General features: G+C 34.9%; 1 protein-coding gene across 1 annotated transcript; it reads left to right on the top strand.

The window, feature by feature from the left end:
* The first annotated feature begins 2,761 nt into the window (after positions 1-2,761).
* Positions 2,762-7,466, top strand: LOC123562522 (uncharacterized). Its single transcript, XM_045355153.2, has 6 exons — positions 2,762-2,851; positions 4,235-4,273; positions 5,027-5,121; positions 5,829-5,903; positions 6,653-6,800; positions 7,353-7,466. The coding sequence occupies exons 1-6, from the start codon at positions 2,839-2,841 to the stop codon at positions 7,427-7,429; spliced, it is 447 nt and encodes a 148-aa protein (XP_045211088.2). The 5' UTR covers positions 2,762-2,838; the 3' UTR covers positions 7,430-7,466.
* Positions 7,467-23,239: the final 15,773 nt, after the last annotated feature.

Below are 23,239 nucleotides of genomic sequence, written 5' to 3'. Positions count from 1 at the left end.
TCCCAAACGACAATGTCGCGATATCCACTTTGAAATGTCGCCTTCGTGTTGTCGAGCGTCGTTTGAGATTATCGCATGTCGTTTGATAATGTCGCCGTCGCGTTTGCAGGGTCGACACACGACAACGCGAAGTGACATCGCGACATTACGAAGTGACATAGCGACAATGCGATATGACGCTCGACAACGCGAAGTGACATCGCGATATATCGTGCTTTTGAAAGGCGACATTTCAAAGTGGATATCGCGACATTGTCGTTTGGGATTGTCGCCGTCGTTTGCGATTGTCGGGTGTCACTTCGTAATGTCGCTATGTCACTTCGCGTTGTCGTTCGTCGACCCCACAAACGCGACGGCGACATTATAAATGGCCCCAACAGGATTCCTTTGGTTCCAGAATAAGATATGTATGTCAGATTTATACAAGAAAACTATTGATCAAGGGATGTCTTTGCTTAGGAAGTAAAAGAAGAGTAGCTCAGTTAGCATTTTTATTGAACAAGTATAACAATATGCAACAGGAAAAAACAGTACTTACAGAAGTTGCGAGAAATCAACTGTTTGCATATACATGTATATAAAATTTCAGCTTAGATTTACCATGGCAAATATTTTCCATATATATTTCATGATAAGATTGAATGCCTTTTTAACTCTTAGTCTGCTGGCGGCAAGTGATTCTGTCTTTAAGTTAGCGACCAGTGCAGACCAAGATCCGTGCAGGTTGATCATGGTCTGCACTGTTCGCTATTCAGTCAGTAAATTTTCAGTAAACACGCCTTCAAATAATAAATGGCATTGCCCAAATTGAATGATGGACCAGAACATTCTAAAAATTTAGTGTGCTAAAGGTTAAAAAGTTTTATAATTTTGTGAACATCTTGCTGACAGTTTTCATTGATAGACGTTACTTCAAATGCAGTGGCAAACAAATAGCGTTTTCAATTTGTGAGACGTGAATGAATAATGTCTCTACTGCAAATTGACGTTTTACTTAAAATCACAAATTGTACGATATTAATTATCAAGTTAGTACAGATCTGTTGACTTTTATTTCTATCTTCTTTTTTTGTAAGTATGCAGTCTGCACATTTTATCAATGTTATTATGACATAAAAAGTATATAAGTCATATCTGTACATTATTTCCTATGATGAATATCGACAGAAACAAAAACCATCTCCAGGACTTTTTTCGTAATACCATTTACTCAGTGCTGGCAAATTATTTATACATTTCATAAAGAATATAAGCCAATAATTCTGTTATGATCTGAGGCGCTTATTCTATGTGAAGATTCTCAGTGTAAGTCTGAAGATCATTTAAAATTGCTTGTGCCATGAATGAATGGTACCTTTAACAAATACTATTGTAATTTCATTCAGCGATCCATAACGTTTATTTTATGCAGAACTGACATAAAATATCGTTTCAGTAGATGTAATATACGGCTTCCTAATATAGCATGTGGAACTTATTTACATAACAAAGGATTCATAGTACATTTTATTGATATATAAAAAGACATAACTTAGGAGTCGTTATTGACCCTACTTGATTGTCTGTTTAGTTTACTTTTAGGTTCTATGTTTGCACTTCGTGTGATTCCTGTACCTAGGGTTATCGTTTACTTGTCATTTTGTGAAATATATCTAGTTTTATGACAAACATGAATATTTGACAATGTGAGTACACTTTTAATAATGTTCATTTGGATGCATACAGATTAGCACCAACCTTATATGCGATTGGTGATATTGAGTGAGTTCCAAGTGTATATAGAGGGTGGCTCCACATGACTCGCATTTGGAATAAACTCGTGTCTTGGATAATAGCATACTTACAAAAGGCGTTTTTCTATATAACTTTGACCGAAATCAAATCGGTTATGACTGACATTGGACAAATAAACTATTTTAACAATAAATTGCCAGTGGATGTAAAAGTAGCCAAATCCAGTTTTTCTTTGTATTATAAACAGTTATGGTCACAGCAAGTATAGAATGTCGCATAATTGAGGACTTACCGAAATTTCAAAACGGACTTTGGAACTGAAGAATTCGTGCGTTTAAGTATGAATTGAAGCAAACACCACAATTTAGATACGGTATTTTGCCAGTGGTTATTGAGATTGACAGGTACTTGGGAGAAGCTCACGATGATAGACTGTGTTAATTTATACTGGAAACTGTGTAGAGGACTTTCTTTTAAACTGTTCGCACTATAATGACATTCGCAGTTCAATATTGGTTGATATTTTGAACAGTGCTAACGTTACGGTTTGGAATGCAGAAAACAAAACGAAACTTTGTCAAACAATTATGCACGAAAAGTTGCAAAATATTTACTCAGGGCATATCTAAAACGTCGTACCTCTATGTACAGCTCTCGAGTTTCTTAAGTGCCAGGGGACAGTTTCGTATTTTAGATAAAATAGATACATATATTCAACTGGTTATTTATAATGTTTATAAAAAAAGATTCCGTCCTACCTACCCTTATCTGTTTTTAGCATGTTACCGGAAACAGATTTTAGGCCTACTCGGATTTGGTTTCAGCTATAATTGATAATAAGAGTGATAAAATTACATGTCGACTTAATAACTAGACTCTTAGTTGTAATTAAAAAAAAAGATACTTGATTCGCAATTACTCGAACGGGGATTCATAAATTAAAGTCATAAACATGATTTATCTTTAGATGAAATAAATCTATAGAGCTCTTAAGGTTCAAGATTACGTTACTGACCAAAAGTCTTATCTCAGTATGACATATTTTACTATCTGTCTTAGACAAGTTAACTGTCATTACAACCGATTACAGGGTCATTTAGAATAATGCAGACATTAGGTACGTGTAAAATCTTTTTTTAAAGTCTTTCTGTTGTTGTAACAGTAACAGTTATTTTTAATTTCTATCTCAGCCGATATATACAATTTAATAGTTTCTGACCCTGAATTCAAGTTTTTGGGGTTTTACATAAAACACTATAATCATATGCAATCCACGAAAATGCGTGATATTTACGCTGCAAATATGCAATAATGCAATATAGTAACTAATTAGGTAGTTCGTTTAAAATTTTGATTCTGTTTTTAAAATCTTGATTGTGCAATCAGGGTAGTAGGTATATGAATTGTGACTGTAAACAGACCTACCACCGCCTTCATCTTAAACTTTCGGCATTTCCGGAGTATTCGATTAGCCTTACTTTGTTCTATCTTTTAAGCATTTTTTTTCATGCAGATACGACATTGCTATTGCTAGATGGATTTGCTATTTGTCTATGTTTCTGTAATAAACGTCTTGTCTGTATTTTGGGGTATGACGGTAGCATGTGACTCTGTAAGAGTAAATATACACTTGGACTAATCAATGGCACCAATCAACGAATATGACTTGGTAACTTTCAAAAACGTTTCACCTTTTACTCTATCCCCAAATTCATAATTTTCCAAAATATATAATATATAAGGTCAAAATTGAGACCACACGAACAATCGTGAATCCATCCATATGCGTTTCCATAATTTCACTTCGATCTGGGGACATTGCGATAATAAAATCAACTAATGGATTTGTTCAAACTTAACCATCTGATCATTTACACTTATTTATGTTCACCGAGTTCTTAATTCAAGTCAAATTTTCACTGTGAGTAGTGTTTTGAATTTGATCTTCCTAGCATGGTAACCCAAAGTTATTTTAGCGTTAGTATAAATCAAATAAATATATCTTGCCTATATATATGAATATAGGCACTATCGTATTAAAGTTGTCAAAGACTTAATTGCATTGACAAGTACATTTTTTCCCAAATTAATTAGAAAATTAATGCAGTTTATAAAATTATTACTACCTCGCTTTGTCTACCTCGGTTGTGCAACCAAAGTAGACTGAAAATAGATGAATTCCGAAGCTGCATGTTGTTTTAACACTTTCAGGTTGTTGAAATATCCCAAAGTTTATCATTATGCAAATGTAAAACTTTTCATAACAAGTAATAAAATGGGATCTAACTGTATGACATGGGTTTTTAGTTCCTTAAATGTATGTCTAACAGAATATATGAAATAAAAACTAAAAAATGTTTTTTAATGTTTCTTAAATGTGACTGAAAGCCTTCAAACACCAACTTTGTACATTGGACATTCAAAAGTTTGACAAAGTTGGAGCGTGTAAAAGAGTCGGAACATAAATAAAACAACATTTGTTATTCTGATTCTTTTTCAGTTCTGTCGTTGGTGCTTGTAGCTTTTCCATGTGCTATCAGTAAGTACTTATGTCGCATATAAAAGCCATTCGATTTTTTCATAACTTTTTACACTGGTTTGTATACATAATAATACACTGAAAATGGCGAAGAAATGTGTACTTGATTATAAAAAAGTGGACTAAAGTTCTAATGGAAGAGGAATTACTCAAATGTCGTTTGGAAGTTGATAAATGTTCTGTAAATTTAAAAGCGAACTTGCCTTCTTTAACATGTTTTTGAAAAACAACTTGCTAACCCTACGATGACATTTGTCACATCATGTGCAATCATAACTGAGTATCCATTAACTAACAATGCGATAATTACAATGCGATAAATACAGCAGATTCGGTGAATTGGTATCCCCCGCCGGTGGAAAATAAAAAAAATATGTTCGGGGAGAGATTCATGATCGGGTGGCGGGGCGACTGGTTGGAGGAGCGAGGTGGGGGAGGGAACAACTTTGCATGTTGATAAATGTTCATTAAAGGTTTGATTTTTTTTTTTTAAAAGGGCCATAACTCTTGCGTTGCTTAGACAATCTGACTGAAACTTGACGGGCCGCATTTCCCTATACTGGTCAACATGTATATGAAATTTTATTTAAATATTCCCAACCACTTCCTAGATATGGCTCCGGACGGACGGACGGACAACGCCAAAACGATATACCTCCGCCTTCGGTTGGGGATAACAACGAAGGCTTATCTGAATTTGATTTGCAAATATTGCAAAATGGTACATATAAGGAAAATATATTGTATTTACAGACAGTGCGTCTACTGGTTTACTAAGATGTTACCAGTGTGCTAATGTTAACAACGCAAGTGAGTGCAATACACTTACCACGTGCCAACAAGATGAGGTAACAGAGTTGCTCATCTTATACTTGGTTCCTGTATTTGAACTATTACATAGCTATATATATAATGAAATTGACATTACTGGCCTCCGTGGCTGGGTGGTTTAGGGTACCGACTTCAAACATTTTGCTCTTCACCAATGTGGGTTCGAGCCTCACGTATAGGTTTTGTTGTAAGGGATTACAGCAGGTCGATGGTTCTACCTAGGTACCCACCCTACACGTAATAATGCCCGGAGGGGCACCATGGTTCTTCCTCAACCACGAAAACCTGGAAAGTATCATTTTGTCGGTGTGACGTTAAACCCAATAAATAGAAAGAAAAAGCAAAATATGAAATTTGTTTTATCGAAATTTGATGAAATGAATTACTTTTCTTGTTTTAAACTGAACATGACATAAGTCAACATAATGAGGTCACAAGTCCGCGTCCGCGCTTTTAGAATGGTATTGTATTCGTTTACCACTTTTTTGTTTAGTAAAATGTCACATGACGACTATCAAACTTTAATTATGAAGGTATGTATTTAATACACCCACATTCTCGAACGTTATTTTTTTCATATGGGTAGCTCTATGTGGTCTTTGATGGATTCCACAACAATGCCACAATGCCATACCCTATGTATATTACTTAGCCGGAAGCTGTCCTGTACAATAAAAGATTAACCTGTTCAAAACAGACATAACATATTTCTTATTGCTTGTAGTTATGTGGTATAGAGATGTCCATAAGTACTTCCGGTAGTCCATACACATATACAATGGGATGTTACAGAAAACATGTAAGTTCTCAAACTTTCATTGTCTATCTCTGCCGAACATTCCTCTACATATTTAAGCTTTTTGTCAGTAATGTTATTCTGCTGGATAATTATATAGATCAAAGGCTCAAACAGTTGGGCTATCTCAAACAACGTCTTGAAGTTGAGGTGACAGACTATGAAAGCAATCTCCATGCGTCACATAAAATTCCAACATTTACTTTTGTTACTAGTATATGTTGAAGTTAAAATGCACATTCATATCCATACCATCCATTTTAATAGTTGCATCATTTTGGCCAAAGAATAAAACAGAATTGTGCGCATTTTCCCCAAAAGCAGCAGACATTTTATCATGATACTTGGATGTTATACCGATACATGTAACACAAGTGTGAACATAGGAAATAAATGGCGTGATTTAATATACGATGAAATCATACAATAAGTATATTTTATTTTGTTGTAGCTGCTGTTGTGTTTTAGGAGACGAGGCGATTGCGGGGTTGTGTGGGCGGAGGGCGGGTGCGTGGGGAGGTACTTCTTAGAATGAGGTCCTAACTTTAGTACTTTGTTGGGAAATGGAAAAACAATGGTTTTATATATATTTCACAAAAGATGTTCTAAGACTTTAACCTGCACCTTTTTCTCATTGTTTTTACAAAGTTCACATCCATAATAAGAAATAAAATCGTCACGTAATCTTTTACGATAACCATTGAGCATACCTAGACATGAGAGAGTTATTCTAAAACTTTTAACATTTTCAGCCATGCATAGAAGTAACACGATTTCGTATGGAGAATGAACAATTATTTCAACAAGGTCACGTCGTAGGTAAACGAAACAGTCTGGCAGCCTGTTCCGTGTGTTGTGGGAGTTCCTTGTGTAACACAGGCAACTGTTATGCCTTGACAAGTAAGAACATAAGATTATAAAATACTTCCAAATTTCAACAAAATCAAACGTTGCCACTATATAAATTTACTCATTTTACGACTTTTTGGCAAAATGGAAATCATAATTTTAAATCACAATAACGCCATTTTCTCAGTCAGTCTAAACGTTTATGTCTAGTCTGTTACATTTCGTTTCTCGGTTCGTAACTATTCAAAGACGATACATCCATATCAAACCTTAATTAATGGTCAACGGATTAAATGTTAAATGTTTTCATCGTATAGTTTTATGACTTTATATCTGACCTTGCGCAAAATGGGTTGCTTTTTTGTTACAACCACGCAGTTTTATATTTTAGTTGTTTCAGTAATTCAAAATATGTTGTAATGTTGTTTAAATACATGCATTTTAAATCTGTGTTACCATACGTACTATTCATGAATACTATGTTGAAGTTTTGAGGAGCATATGTTAGAATGTAATATATGTTAAACATTTTCTGGAAAAGTTTATCTTATCATTGTAACTATAATTATTTCATTTTTGTATTATTAGTATTCTTATTTTCAGATAAACTCAGGGAATTGTGGAAAGCCGGGCTACTGGATATAACTACTCTGGCAATCAAGACTACGGCCTTGCAGTAAATTGAATGAAAACTAAAACAAAATTATTCTGATTAGATATTGCTTCGTCTATATCATTTTTATCATGTTTACTTTTTAAATTTATATGACAAACTGCTTTCCCCTTGTTTCGCTCCATGTCTCAATCCACAGCAGTACAGTACTTACCTTCGTCACATGGCCTTCCGTACTTGTTTAAGATTGGCCAACAAAATGGCAAAAATATGGTGGCTGATTTCTGCCATTACGTGTTGGCGTGTTGGCGGGGCGAAAACACGACAACACGAAAGTACTAAGAACTACCCACGCACCCGCCCCAAATATATCATACAACCGCGCAACCGCCCCAACCCCTGTGACCTTGACCTTAGCTCAAATGATCCCAAAAACAATAAGGGTCACATTCTTCTTTAGTCCTATCATCCTATGAAATTTGAAGGTTCTGGGTCAACAGGTTCTCAAGTTATTGATCGGAAACCGTTTTCCATGTTCTGGTCCCTGTGACCTTCACTTTTGATCAAGTGACCCAAAAAGCAATAGGGGTCATCTACTCTACATGTTTAATCTGAAGTTTCAACATTCTGGGTAAGTGGTTCTGAAGTTATTGATCAGAAACGGCTTTAAATGTTCAGGCCCCTGTGACCTTGACCTTTGATGGAGTGACCCAAAAAAACAAAAGGGGTCATCTACTCTGTAAGTCCTATCACTCTATGAAGTTTGAAGGTTCTAGATCAAATGGTTCTCAAGTTATTGACCGGAAATGTATTTCCATATTCCGTCCACTGTGATGTTGACCTTTGATAGAGTGAAGCCAAAATCAATAGGAGTCATCGGCCCTGCATGTCCAATCATTCTGTGAAGTTTCAACATCTTGGATCAAGTGGTTCTCAAGTTTCTGACCGGAAATGGTTTTTTATGTTCAGACCCCTGTGACCTTGACCTTTAAGAGAGTGATCCCAAAATCAATAGGAGTCATCTACTCTGCATGTCTAATCGTCCTATGAAGTTTCAACATTCTTGGTCAAATGGTTTTCAAGTTATTGATCGGAAATGGTTTTCCATGTTCAAACCACTGTGACCTTGACCTTTAACAGAGTGATCCCAAAATCAATAGTGATCATCTACCCTGCATGTCCAATCATCCTATGAAGTTTCAATATTCTGGTACAAGTGGTTCTCAAGATACTGACCGAAATTGTTTTCCATTTTCTGTCCGCTGTGTCCTTGACATTTAATGAGTGATTCCAAAATCAATAGGAGTCATCTATTCTGCATGTCCACTTATTCTATGAAGTTTCAACATTCTGGGTTAAGTGGTTCTCAAGTTACTGATCGGAAATGGTTTTCCATGTTCAGGCCCCTGTGACCTTGACTTTTAACAAAGTGATCCCAAAATCAATAAGAATCATCTACTCTGCATGTCCAATCATCCAATGAAGTTTCAACATTCTGGGTCAAGTGGTTCTCAAGATATTGATCGGAAATAATTTTCTATTTTCTGTCCCTTGTGACCTTGACCTTTGGTGGAGTGACCCAAAACGCAATAGGGGTCGTCTACTTTATAAGTCCTGCCAACTTATGAAGTTTGAAGGTTCTAGGTCAAATGGTTCTCTAGTTATTGATCGAAAATGAAGTGTGACGGACGGACGGAAGGACGGCGGACGGACGGACAGGGCAATTATGTCTCCCCCAGTGGGGGGGGGGGGGCATAATTTTGAAATTTAGTCTACGCTTAAAACACTATGTTGTTGATTGTTCACACATTCTAAGACTTCAACCCATCTTTGAAAAGTCACAAAAATACACCAAATCATCTAGAATTTACAAAGTAGCGAAAAATGTAATGAGAGAAGAAAATGACAACAAAAAAGAATTAATAGTGTCGTTGTCATGCCCTATTCATTTTCTAAAAACGCACCTTTCATGTGTAAGTTTTCACAATCTCAACAAAATTAAATTATGCTATCATATAAATTCACACATTCTAAGACTTCAACCCATCTTTGAAAAGTCACAAAAATACACCAAATCATCTAGAATTTACAAACTAGCGAAAAACGTTATGAGAGAAGAAAATGACAACAAAAAGAATAGTGTCGTTGTCATGCCCTCTCGTAAAAGAGCATTTAATATGTATGTGAAATTAAAACGTTTTCCAGTAAAAGAAATCTACACTAAAGTCTTCCTTATTCCATAAATTGTATATATTCGTTTTCTAAAAACGCACCTTTCTTGTGTATTTTGTGACTTTTTAAAATCGGGATCTGGTAGTAAAATGAATGAAATTATATTTTTGCATAATTTAATACTATTGAAATTTTGATATGTTAATATCAATAGATTGATCTAACTGTCCCCTTGATTTAAGAAATGTTACTTTCGGTCATTTTTAAACTATTTGCAAAATATCAAATGGCTGGTTAGCTCCTTGGCTCAGTATAGATTAGAATTATTCCTTTAAACCAAGCCTTATATCACCGGTGGGCCGGTTGTTTAGTGGTAACATGTTTGACTGTCAATCCAGAGGCCGGCGTTCGAATCCCGGTCCAGGTACTGGAAATTTCAGACATGCTCTTGAGTGTCTCTCACCTAACTACGAGGTCTGTACTGGTTCTTTCCAGGAAAGGCGGCTTCGCGTGTATCGGTGAAAGGCACCGGGCACGTTAAAGAACCAGACTTTCTTGCCTACCCAGTGGGGAAAGTATACATTGTCCGAGCACGCGCCCGGGACAGATATTCCTGTCTTTCCCTAGGGAAAAACTTGTCTAAAATAGCGTGCACTAAGGTAACGTCACATAGTACTGGCACCATTGTGACGCCATAAACTTTATAAATGTCAGGAAATACCAAAATCTTTTTGTCTCCACCATCTATTTTGAAAGTGACAGGCAAGAAAAATGATCTACCATGTCTGCCTGTGTAAGACAGCTGTTTTCCCAACCCTCGGGACAGCATGGATAAAATCCTTATAGTCTATTCTAAGTTAGCTAAGTTAGCCGGACATGCCTGTATGTAATCAAAGCCTTGAGATGTCTGGTGGTTGCGGGTTTTGCTAGAGTTATTTTCATTTTAAATGTCAATCTATAAATATACATGTGTAAGAAACAAATACTAATGTGCCTCATATCTAAGATAAACTCTGCCTGACCTTACATGAACAAGCTGGAAGTCAGTGATGTAACCATCGGCTGGAATACCTAATCATTGACAGATCTTATATAATCTAAATAGCCAGTGTGAATGGATAGAGGATGAATAAGAACGGCTTGATCATTGATAATTCATCCGCATTGTTCATGAATGGGACTACTTTGTGTAGCACATGAACAAATTCCTTTGGTTGTGATTTGGAATCAAATAAAGATGCTACATGATTGTCAGAAATACACTTAACTTTGGTAGCGGGATAAACCCGTAACCAAAAATGATTTCTCTCTATCTGTTCTGGGGGCTTTATCTCACTCCGTCCCTCTGGTCAGATCGCTCTGTGTCTGTACTAGTGGAGAATGAATTTCGCGCCCTGTGTGGCTCCGTATGATATATGTAAAGTGCCTTTGAACGTGTTTATCATGAAAATGGCGCTATTTAAATCTATATAATAATAATAATAACAATAATATCACATGGTCACTGACATTCTTTATCAATTCTCTCAGATACAGTCAGATACAAGTGTATGAGTAACTCCTAATTTATTGTAAATGACACAAGAGTGAAGTATATCAGGAATTTTCACAGAGAAAAATATCAACTGGTAAGAAATGATAAAATTGGTAAATGTCAAAACATGAAATAAAAAGAAAATTTGTTTGTTTTACATTTTTCACTCTTGAATACCATATCTCACATAATAAGACAAAACATTATGTCTGGTTTCCATTCGTGGGAGATATTTCAATCTTGCACTGAAACAAACGAATATCCTCTATATATGACATAACATGGTAGCGTAGGATTGTTTGTTATGTTTAATTGCAAAACAATAATTGTTTCCACGCCTCGTGTTCACAAAACAGTTTTCGGTCTCAGCTGACTTTGAGTTTGAAATTTTAATATCAATTTTACTAAAACTTCAAACTGATACTGACCATCAAGAAGAAATAGTCACTTATAAGTAGTTCTTAACTTAGAATTTAATTTTTAACATGCAATTAAGATATATATGACCAAAATTATGTTTCATTATCAAACTCAGCTGAGACTGAAAATGTTTTGTGAACACGGGGAAACAATGCAATTTTTATTAAATAAATTCATTGTTGTAGATGGAAGTTTAATTCCGTATGATATTTTTAGAACATTTCTGTGTTCTGGTGGTGGCATTTCTGTTCCATTGTTACATTGGGAGCAGTTGTTTCGTGAAACTTATAAATAGATTATATATGTATATCAGTATTTACTTACAGTTTTTAAGAGCTGATATTTTTATTCTTGGCACGTAACTATCTCAGTGGAAATTTCAAAAGGTTCACGATAGCATAAATTTATCAAATATTGTGATATTGGCACGTAGGCCTAATGAACGTGTTAAAATACACAATAAATTTTTTTCTCAGACGCAAATGGGCTTATTGTGTGCGCGAACATATCCCTTTGCGTCAGTATATTTCATATTTATTGATAACTTTTTATATTGTCAATTTATGTGCAAAAAAGTTCTGTTTGCCATTTTTGTAAGGTTGATACAGCGTGCTGGTTGGACTGTACGAAAATTTCATCTAAAGTCACCAAGTGCTGGACCTGTTATGCCACATTTGAATACTATAATTACTAAATATCTCAAAACAAGTTAAAGTTCTAGAAATGTTAAATTAAATGAGGATGTTGTGGAAACCCCACATTGAGTGTTCCAGAAAGGAATTTTAGTTGCTATTTGATTATCAGTCCAAATCATTTAAAGACCAGATGCACAGAATGAAAATAGTAAGAACTAAAAACTGCAAAACATTTAACGAAAAATTAATACATATGTTGAAATTAAAGCATTATAAAACAGAACTGAAATTACACAAGTAATGACAGAAAAATTGTGAATGATATTAATATTGCCATGTTATAGTTATCGTGTCATTATTATCATTGTATTATCATATGTAATTATTGCCATTGGGTGAAGTCCATGTATGGATTTGTCGCCCCCGGAAATCTGATATTTACCGAGGGCATTTATTTAATTCGAAAATCTGACTTCCTGTAATTGTCAATGTTTCATTTTGTTTTAACTAATCAGGAGAAACAGCTGCAGTGCCAAATTCGTTTTCATTCTTAATTTCTGCAGTCATGAAAGACATGTTTATCGTATAGGCGTATATATTATATACTACGTAGTGATTGCATAGGGCACTGACAATGAATAATATGTCGCAATGAATATTATGACATTTGACATAGTGGACAGTCTATACACATTGTCTTAAATGCCATTAACAAGACGCTTACTCATGAAAATGGTTAAACCTTTTATATTTTCCGATATTAATATACTGACAGAAAGCCACTGTATGTCTGTAATTACAACCATATGGATGTGACGTAGTCGATTTATCACAGTGCTGATTTATTTTCATCCTCATACATTTGGGAAGAGACTTCCGACTTAATAATGATCTTAATACGTGTCGCCAGTCTTTTGTATCGGTCAGCTATAGTGTTATTCTGTGAAATGTTTGGGTTTCGGTGTGCCTATCTGGTTTAGTGATTCAATTAGTATTTGTTGTTTGTATTATTTCGAATGTCTTAAGTTAACTGCTCATGCATCCATAACTTATTTAATCTACACTCACAGTGTCCATCGCCTTATGTTGCGAAAGCGTATTTCCATGTGATAAATGAACATTGAGACATAGATGCATTTGGAAAGCCTGCTAAAAAGTATATTCTATTTTTTTTTAAGTATGTAATATTTAAAAAATATTTCTTTATACATAATAGGAGAGTTCCTATGGACACCTGTACATACATGTGTTTAGCAGAAATATCTTATTGGAAGTAACGGTTAAAGCTTCCAACATTCGGTAAATATCTAAACATATCTAGTATTTTTTATATATGTCCACACCGCAAAAAATGTTATGTCAAACTTCTTTAAGTTTTCTGTATCAAATTGACATATTGCTCAAGTGGAAATGTATATGTATTTCCACTGACAAAATTATAAATACTGAATTCCTTCTGTACCGTAAGGAATAAATCATCTAACAACATTATTCCCGTTTAATTATTTGGGTATACTATATTTCATTTTTATTTTATGTATTCTTAGCAAGAGTAGATTTTACAACATAGTTTAACTGCTCTTTTAGGAACGTGTTGGAACTCTGTAAAAGCGATACATTTTGACTGAAATTTACATAATTATACTGACACGTTTTTATTTCAATTTACATAACCATACTGAAACGTAAATGCAAAACAGTTTTACTTGAATTTACATAATAATACTGTTACGTAAAGGTAAAATATTTTATGTGAATTTACATAATCATGCTGAGACGTAAAGGTAAAAAACATTCTTGAATTTACGTAATTATATTGTGACGTAAAGGCAAATCATTTTTATTTGGATTTACATAATGAAGCAAAACAATTTTCGTTGAATTTACACAATCATACTGAGACATAAAAGCAAAATATTTTGATATATGCTGAACAGGAAAGCTATTGGAAGACAGCGATCGCTATAGTTGGTGGAAATCTTTCAAAGATATTTGAGCCGCACCATGCGCATCTGCACAGTCTGGTCTGGATCCATTCTGGTCGCAAATGCACTGTGTCGGTTTTCTCATGGTTCGGCTCAAAATTTTACTAACTGTTGTATTGAGATGTAAAGGATAACGTAATTATTATACTATTGTACTACATTCAATCATACAAAATCTTATCAGAAGCCATTAAGGTTTGATAATAGATATGTTATAGCACATTCGATTCAAACAAGCCGCCACAACTTCTAACGTTTTCCAGATTGGTATTGTAATGTCGACCGAAAAGTGTAAAAACATTTATGTAAAAACAGTTTTGTCCCTGATGTTTATTTGCTGAATATTAAGAAACTTATTTAGACATTCTTTCCTTTTATATTGTAGTTTTCTCCAGACAACTGATGTTTCTTGGCGTTCATTCTTCTGCTATTATAGCAACAATAAACCTACACACGATGAAGTGAACGGTTTAAGTACGTAAACTTATGCATGACATTTTTACACTTTAGGAACGCGAGGAAGGCGTAAACCCACATCATTACCCGAAAATTACTTCTTCCTGGCAAATAAGTCAGAAAAAAACAGTCTTAACGCCTCCCTGCAATAAGAAAAAATAATGTAAAAAAGACAGATAAGGGCACAGCGCCACATAATAGATATGAGCGTTCTCGCGTTATCTACATTTATTTGAAGATACGTTTGTGATATCATAGTATAGCTAACGGGCAATGGCAGTGTTACAAAAACATGCTGGGAAGCTGTGGTCAAGTGACTATGGTGTTGGCCACTTAATTATAAGGTCGTGAGATCGAATCTCAAAGAGGCCATGACCATATCTTGAGTGACACCAGTATTGACTTTTTCAGAAAGCGAACAAGAAATTGATCCATCTGAATGAAAGCTTTTAATGATAAACGCTACTTCCGTAAGCAAGATATAAAAACCTTCCATTTAAGCAAATGTATAACTCAAACCAGTTTTAAAGACTGTTTCAGTTTGGATTTTGGATACATGTACTAACAGAATAAAACTTTAAGGTAATTTAAAACATTAGAATTAATTTTGATTAAAATGTTAAACGACAGACGGAATTCGCACGTAACTATTTGTTATGGTTGAATAAAAAGGACATGATTCCAAGAGGCAGAAAATTGCCTCAAAAGTAAGACCATTATCATCAATAACTTAGATTGTTGTTGTTGTTTTATATGATTTTACTATAGGGTAGGAGGTGTATTGAGATGGGGACTTAGAATCAATATAGAGCCTGTAAGAGGTATACAACAAATTGGAAGAAGGAAGATGTAATGAATAACTCGGTCAGAGTATAACGCGCGGTTATGAATTACAAAGGAATATTAAGAAAGTTCTTAGAGGAAGAAAATATTCATTTTCGGATGAATGGGTGAAATTACAAAGGGTGATTTTGGGTCGAAAGGAAATTGTTAGAAACAATAAGAAGAAACATAAAAGCACAAAAGAAGAAGGGGTGTGTAAAAGCAGTATGTGTGGATGCAATGTTGGAGGGGATGGCGTTGAATTGGGGGACGAATTAAGGATATGGAGAAACGGAAAAAACAGGAAAACGAGACACAATATTGTGAACAACAAGAAACTGAAAGAAGACGTCACATGAAAAATATTACTTTTGTGATTACCGATGCAGTGGAAGAACACACCTGTGAATAGTTTGTACATTAGATAAAAACTCTCAGAATAAAGCTTTAGAACTAAATGATTTGCTCAATATAATGATCTATATAACCAAGACTTATGTTAAGCAAAATCCCTCCACAATACTTGATATATACTGTTTTATAATCTGTACTAAAGACCTTCTTCATTACTAAACCCAAACAAAGCTTTCATAAGTTTTACATCAACTTCTCATTGAATAAAAAAGATCACTTGGAAGCATAGATTAATAACAGAGGTTTGAGCGAATCTGTTTACGACAGATAATGAAATGTGCAACACCCCTCACACCCCTAGCACAAACTTTGGCGGAATTCTTTTATCAGATCGACCACTAGGCATGACCAGTGTAGAGAAACTCTCAGGATAAACATTGTAATTCGTTTTTGTGTCTGGGTTTAGCAACGTTTTCAACAGTATTTCAGTTACGAAACGGCGGGCAGTTAATGTACCTAGTTTTCCTGAAATTTGTACCAATACTCCCCTGTCCCCCGCAAACTTTTCCACATGAATCTGAGGGACGACGAAAGCTTTCCGACAAAAGTATTTAATGAAATCGTCTCAGAAAAAAAAATCTCGCCCGACACTTGCGCTCTGCCTATTGAGTTCAGCGGGTGGGTTTAAAAATTCAGGTATTTCGCAAATATGTCTCAAATACTAGCATTTATTATTTTTATTTTATGGTTTATGCTCTCCGAAAGGGGAATCATATATGTCACCGCTTCGTCCGTCCGTCCGTCCCAAAATTATTGTCCGGATTATTTTCTCAGCAACTGGTTGGATCCGTTCAGCGATCACTCTCAAAAGAAAATGCACGCATTATCTTCATAATTCCGGTCGGGTGTTTTTTTCTATGAGTTATTGCCCTTTGGTTAGTTAACATAAGTAAACTATAGTGCCATCCTTGTCCGAAGTATTTCTCAGCAACCATTGTCTTAAATTCAGCGAACATTCATAGGAAGCCTCACTCTCGAGAGATTATGTGCATATTATCTGTATGTTCTGATCGGATGGTTTTTCATTAAGTTATAAACCTTTTGTTATTTAACATTAGTAAGATAGTATCAAATTCCTCGGCCAGTGCGCAAAGCTAGTGTTGACGTTCCTGTACAAAATCAGCAAGCTTGTTTCCAGAATCGTCAACAAATTCACCAAGCTGGTGGTATTTATGTTCCTCTGCAAAAAAGACAAGCTGCAGTTTAGAATCTTGTGTAAAATATTGCTCTATTTAAGCAAAAAAATGCACGGATTTATCAGTCTGATCAGAATCCGTATCTGATACAAATGCCAGTACAAGAATGTACATGCCAAATATCATAATCTGCAGCCTTTGCACAGTCCGGATAAACAAGATGAAAACAATGTTCATAGGAACCTTCCTGATATACAACAAGACCTGGAGACCTAAGTAATAGAAACACAATGAAGTAATTGCAAATAATGATGGTGAGTGATAGTGGTGAATAAACGAAGCGGTAAAAGCGACACTGTTGTTATTAGATGCAATGGAGAAAATATGCTAATAACGGAAAGTGTATCAGATAATTCTATTAATGCAGCTTACCAAACAGAGCAATTTGATATTGCTGATCAACTTCATAACTCATCAGTAGAAAACAACAATGAAATTGAGACGAAATCTGAAAATTGATAAAGATGAAGGGATTGTAGCTATGAATGAAGATAACAATGGGCAACGGGATAGAAAAGTTGGTGAAACTTACATAAATGAACTATTGAATGGTTTGAAAAATAAAGCTGATTAAAATATTGAAAACCTTGATAAATGCATTTTATAATTTGAATTACTGTGGAACAGTAAAGAAAGATTATAGCTTTTTGTAAATGTTATTTTAGTCAAAGAAATACCCAAAATGTTCTTGGAGTTTTTCTATTGATTAAGTATGACTAATTGAATTATTTTATACGCAAGTACAATTTGATATCATATCATTGTGATTTGTGAGATATCATAGTTTTTGTATAGAGCATCATCACTCAATAATTGTATTTTATATATGCCTTATGAATGTTTCCTGGTCCAGTTCAACTGCATACAGTGACACAAATAAAAAAAAAACATGAAACATTTACCAGTTAGTAACAAATGCTCAAATGCTAGTGGTGTTAGAGGCATAAGTTTTTCGAATTTTATTATACTTCAGTATATGGTTGATGGAATTCATATCTATGTAGTTATTTCGGTGATGAGCAATGAGTATTGTTGTAAAACCAATGTATATAATATTATACAAAGTACATTTGCGTAGCAAATGGAGTTGTATGTGACATACTGTTTAACATCTCGTAAAGAGTTGTAGATTTTAAGATTTGTTGCTCTCATTCTCTTCATGTTCGAGAGTAAATCAATTATTATATTATTCTCACATGACAAATGTAATGAACAATAAACAACTATGTAGAAATAAGACGGATTGTGTGTATTTGGCAGTACAAAACACGAGCTGTGCCACGAAAGATGATGTGTGGCAGGGTAGTCTGTATCTGAAAGTGCCAGATTTGTTGTGAAAAAAAAATCCTTTGGAAGCGTGTAAACGCAATCAGGCATAATATTAGCATACACGCTTTGATTCATTCTGTTCATCAAAGATAATGAAAATGAGCAACCCCTCTCACGCCCCCTAGCACCGGTTGAAGCGGAATTCTCTAATAGTTAAATTGAATACTCCATGCTCCAAAGAAGCAGAGAACAATAAGAACATATAGACGTATAATATGAGCCGTGCCATGGGAAAACCAATTTAGTGGGTTTGCGACCAGCATGGATCCAGACCAGCCTGAGCATTCGCGCAGTCTGGTCAGGCTCCATGCTGTTCGCTTTTAAAGCCTATTGGAGTTGGAGAAACTGTTAGCGAACAGCATGGATCCTGACCAGACTGCGCGGATGCGCAGGCTGGTCTGGATCCATGCTGGTCGCACACCCACTATGTTGGTTTTCCCATGGCACGGCTCATATCATAGTCGTTTGGCGGTTTGTAGCCAGCAAAATATTCAAAACTACAAAAAAAGGGCATAGGAGGGACATTGCTAGATGTAAGTGCTTTTTTTCTCCATGCTTCTCGTGAAACTGACTGGTGCATATCCTTATAGCTGTATCGAACGTAATTGAATTAAATTCAATTCCCAGTGGGAGTTCGCTTAAAAGAAGTTTTAGGTATTGTCATGTGAAATGATTGTCCCATTTTACTAGTAAATTGCAAGAAACAGAAAGAAATAATTTATCCAAGAAAAAGATTTCTTTTATAGCTTTATGTCTAAGGATATCAGAAATAGAAATCCGATTAAACTATCAAAATATGATATATATTAAGGTGAAGTGTAACGCTTTACGAAATTATATTCGCTAAAATTTTCAAAAGAGACATATTTTTATTATATATTAGAAGGTATATAAACCTATAAATGTTTTGGAATCGCCCTGTCAAAACATCGGAGATAAGACATTTTATTATCTAAAGTGACCTATATCATTTGGTACTCGTACACACTATGTTTACTTTTGTTGATTCAATTACCTTTCAAAAAGATATAGAATCATACACTTTTCAACAGTAATAATAATGACGCAATTGAAGAGATTTTATCAATAACAATAAATGTTTATTAAAATTATTTTGCAGCCGTTTTCAGCTATTATTTGGTCCATCTTTTCCATAAAAGGGTTTTTGAAATATGTAGGAACGCAAAGTTATATGATATATCATTTAAAAGAACTCCGAGGTTAATAATATTTGGCGTTTTGAATGGTCTAAAAATCTTCAAATGTTTTTAATTTATGAACCAAAGGCAGACATTTTCAATAATAAATTGAAACCATTTTTGCTGTCAAAACTTTTAACATTTCAATTTTCAATATATGTCAAATTTTTTTTATAAAACATTCAGCACAAAAGCAACATATACGTGTAAAAATGTACAATTTCAAAGAAAAATATAACATGGGTCAGAATTTCACACAGGGGAAAAATGTATTTCTGGCCATAAAAAAGAACCTTTTTAAGAATATCTTAAGAATTAAAAAAAAAATCTTGATAATTCCGATTTAGAGTCGCACCACCAAAAAAGCTCGTTACGGAGAATTAAGTCAAATAGGAGTAACATATTCTCACAAACGCTATCAAAGTTTCCAAATTTATGAAAATTTCAATCAGATTTCGTTTAAAGGTTGTTCTCTTAGCTCAGTAGGGAGGGTGCATGTTCTCCGTTCCGATTTGATTTACGATTGTTTCTGAAATCTTTCGTCGTCCACCTTTGACTTATGTGGAGAAATTAGCAGTTACTTACAGAGAACAGATTATAGTACTGGTACAGAATAGGTTAAACTGTCCGCCGTTACATAACTGAAATACTACTGCAAAATGATGCTTGTCCCAGACAGGCATCGTTTATGTCAGAAGTAACAATATTTTGTCTTTATAATTATTATGGTAGTCTAGAATATATCAATATGTGAAGTAATTTTAATCCAGACTTAATCTTCCCAGTATAATTGTTTCGCTCTAGACGTCGCAAACCTTCTAAAATGTCATATTACTTCTAATTCTAAGACATTTCTCAACATTACTTATTCTATATTATATCCTGAAAACACAATTTTATTGTTTCAATTTACCCCCTCCGGTCGTAACAATGAGATTCTATGTATACACCACTGCAAAAATATCAGGATTTTGATTAGAACTGAAACTTCCTAAGACTTTTCTGTTATCTTTGACCTCGTAAAGATTCTTACGTTGTCATTTTATTTCATGTTTAAATAAAGCTTCTACTATCAAGATCAAAATTATATGATCCTTTCAGCAATGCATCTTTTAACAAATGTTTATAATGGATAAAAATGCATGTCAAATCTCTAGCGGCAAAGTGTTATATTATTTTCTTTCCTCACATGTTTGGTTTACTGATTATTTTCTGACTTTTATTTGCCATAAACAAGTAATTATTGAGTGAGAAAATTCGTAATGTCTGTTCCACTGTAGAAGATACTACTTACTTAATAGGAATAATGTCACATCTGGGACTTGGCATACAAAGAAGTATGATTTACATAAGAAAATGCCCCCTAGAGATTCCATGAAAAAAGGCTTGCTTGTATCTAATTAATGTCTGATCTAATAAAGACTGTTATACATAAAAGCATAAAGGTCAAAGTTTAAGTTATAAACTAGAAATTGCTTTTGTAAAAAAGCACATGTCTCCCCCCAATGCAAAGTCCTATAGACAAGAAGTCAATAGGGGTCAGGAGCGAAAGTCAAAGAGACACTGATGGTTGGCTGCAATAGGGATCATCTACTTGGCATGTCCAGTCATCCCGCTAAATTTCAACACTCTTGACCTAGTGGTTCTCAAGTCACTGTTCAGGCTCCTGTGACCTTGACCTTTGATCAAGTGACCTCAAAATAAATAGGGGTCATCTACTCTGCATGTCCAATCATCCTATTAAGTTTCAACATTCTAGGTCAAGTGGTTCTCAAGTTATTTTCCAGAAATGATTTTACATGACCAGGCCCCTGTGACCTTGACCTTTAATAGACTGACCCCAAAATCAATAGGAGTCATCTACTCTGCATGATCAATCATCCTATGAAGTTTCAACATTCTGGGTCGAATGGTTCTCAAGTTACTGACCGGAAATGACGGAGTGACCCCAAAATCCACAGGGGTCGTCTACTCCAGCAGCCCTACAATCCTATGAAGTTTAAAGGTTCTAGGTCAAACGGTTCTCCAGTTATTGCTTGGAAATGAAGTGTGACGTACGGACGGACGGACAGGGCAAAAACAATAGGTCCCCCCAGAGGGGGGCGAGGGGGGGGGGGGAGAGAGACATAATTAACAAAGGCATTGTCATTTTCGGAATATTGTGACCAAAAAAACGCACTTAAAATTCAAAATTTGTTCATTAGCAAACCCTGCTTTGATTTCTGATTAGGAAAATATTTATTTATTTACTTGGGTTTTACGGCGCACCAACACAGTATAGGTTATATGGAGCCAAACAGGACTACAAATTTTGGTTTCACATCTCATTTACATCGAAATAAAAACATGAGGTATGGAATCAAAATTTGCATACCTGCTGGAATCACAGAGTTACAGCAAAACCAAGTGTTAAGACCTTATAAGTCGCCTCTTACGATCATGCAAGGGTAAGGCAGTGGTTCCAATTCTTTTCATACATAGATCGTCCCAGAACCACATGGGCCGATTAGGAAAATAATGAATCAAAATACAGTACAACTTGCATCTAGGGACCATCTAAGAGAAGAACAAAATAGTCTCTAAATAACAACGTTATTTTGTTCTTTAATAAATTAAAGGAACCGTAAAGGTGTTCTCTTATTGCAAGTGGTCTCTTTATAGCTAAGGTCTCTCGAGCAAGTATTGGCTGTAACGCCTTTCATAGCTAAAAGCCATTTAAGGGATACAAATAAGATTTTTTATGTCCGAATTAACGAATTAAACTGTTTGCTTTTTGTTATAAAATCCCTGTACCCTATTGCTCTTCGGAAAGCATTTTCTTGAAAACATTCTTCTATATAAAAAGTGAGTGTCATCAAATAACATTTTCATCGTATCATTATTGTGATTTTATTTCATATAAACAAGGGCTAAATTGAAATTAATGTAAAGTAACGAGATAAGAATAAAAACGTCGATATTTTTACTGGGAATAGGGAAAGCGCAACGGTAAATAGAACGAAATTTAAAACGATGACCCCTTTTTCTAAGGAATCGATAGCGATTGAAATATTGTACCTTTTTTCAAATCTGTTCAAAATACTGTCTCACAGATTTGTCGAATTTCTAAAATGGACTGGTACATCATTCAATTTGAGCAGCAGCACTTATTATTCAAAGGGGAGTTAACTAAAAAATTACTGACTGAATAGCGAACAGTGCAGACCATGATCAGCCTGCATGGACGTGTGGGCTGATCTTGGTCTGTACTGGTCGAAAAGGCAAAATCACTTGCCACCAGCAGACTAAAGGCTAAATATAGACGTTTTACGCGAAATTTCGGGTGAAACTCGACGTCAGATTTTCCGTGTTTTGCGTTCATAAACCGTTCGCATCTGATGTGAAGTCGAAAAAAAAACTTGACAAACTATTCTCAAGTACGTCATTTTGCGCTCAACGTTAGTGGTGATGTTTGAAGATATACAACAGCGAAATGGAAAACAAAGGATAACTGTAACACAATGCCAGTCTGTCGGAAATATCTCAATTCTAATCTGAAAATTTCATAGCAGCCGGTTGAAAAAAATAGAGGGTGGCGCATTCTACCTCAATAGTGTTTGTACTAAAAATGGCAAATTTCATTGAAATCAAATTCACTAAGAAGACAAAATAACAATTGTAACAAATACCAAATGCAAGTCCGAATCCGATAAAGACATTGTATTGTTCTTGAGTC

The sequence above is a fragment of the Mercenaria mercenaria genome, chromosome 2 (assembly GCF_021730395.1).
Source record: "Mercenaria mercenaria strain notata chromosome 2, MADL_Memer_1, whole genome shotgun sequence".
NCBI classification, from domain to species: Eukaryota; Metazoa; Mollusca; class Bivalvia; order Venerida; family Veneridae; genus Mercenaria; species Mercenaria mercenaria.
Note: the sequence above shows the minus strand (reverse complement) of the source record. Positions and strands in the feature narration are given on the sequence as shown.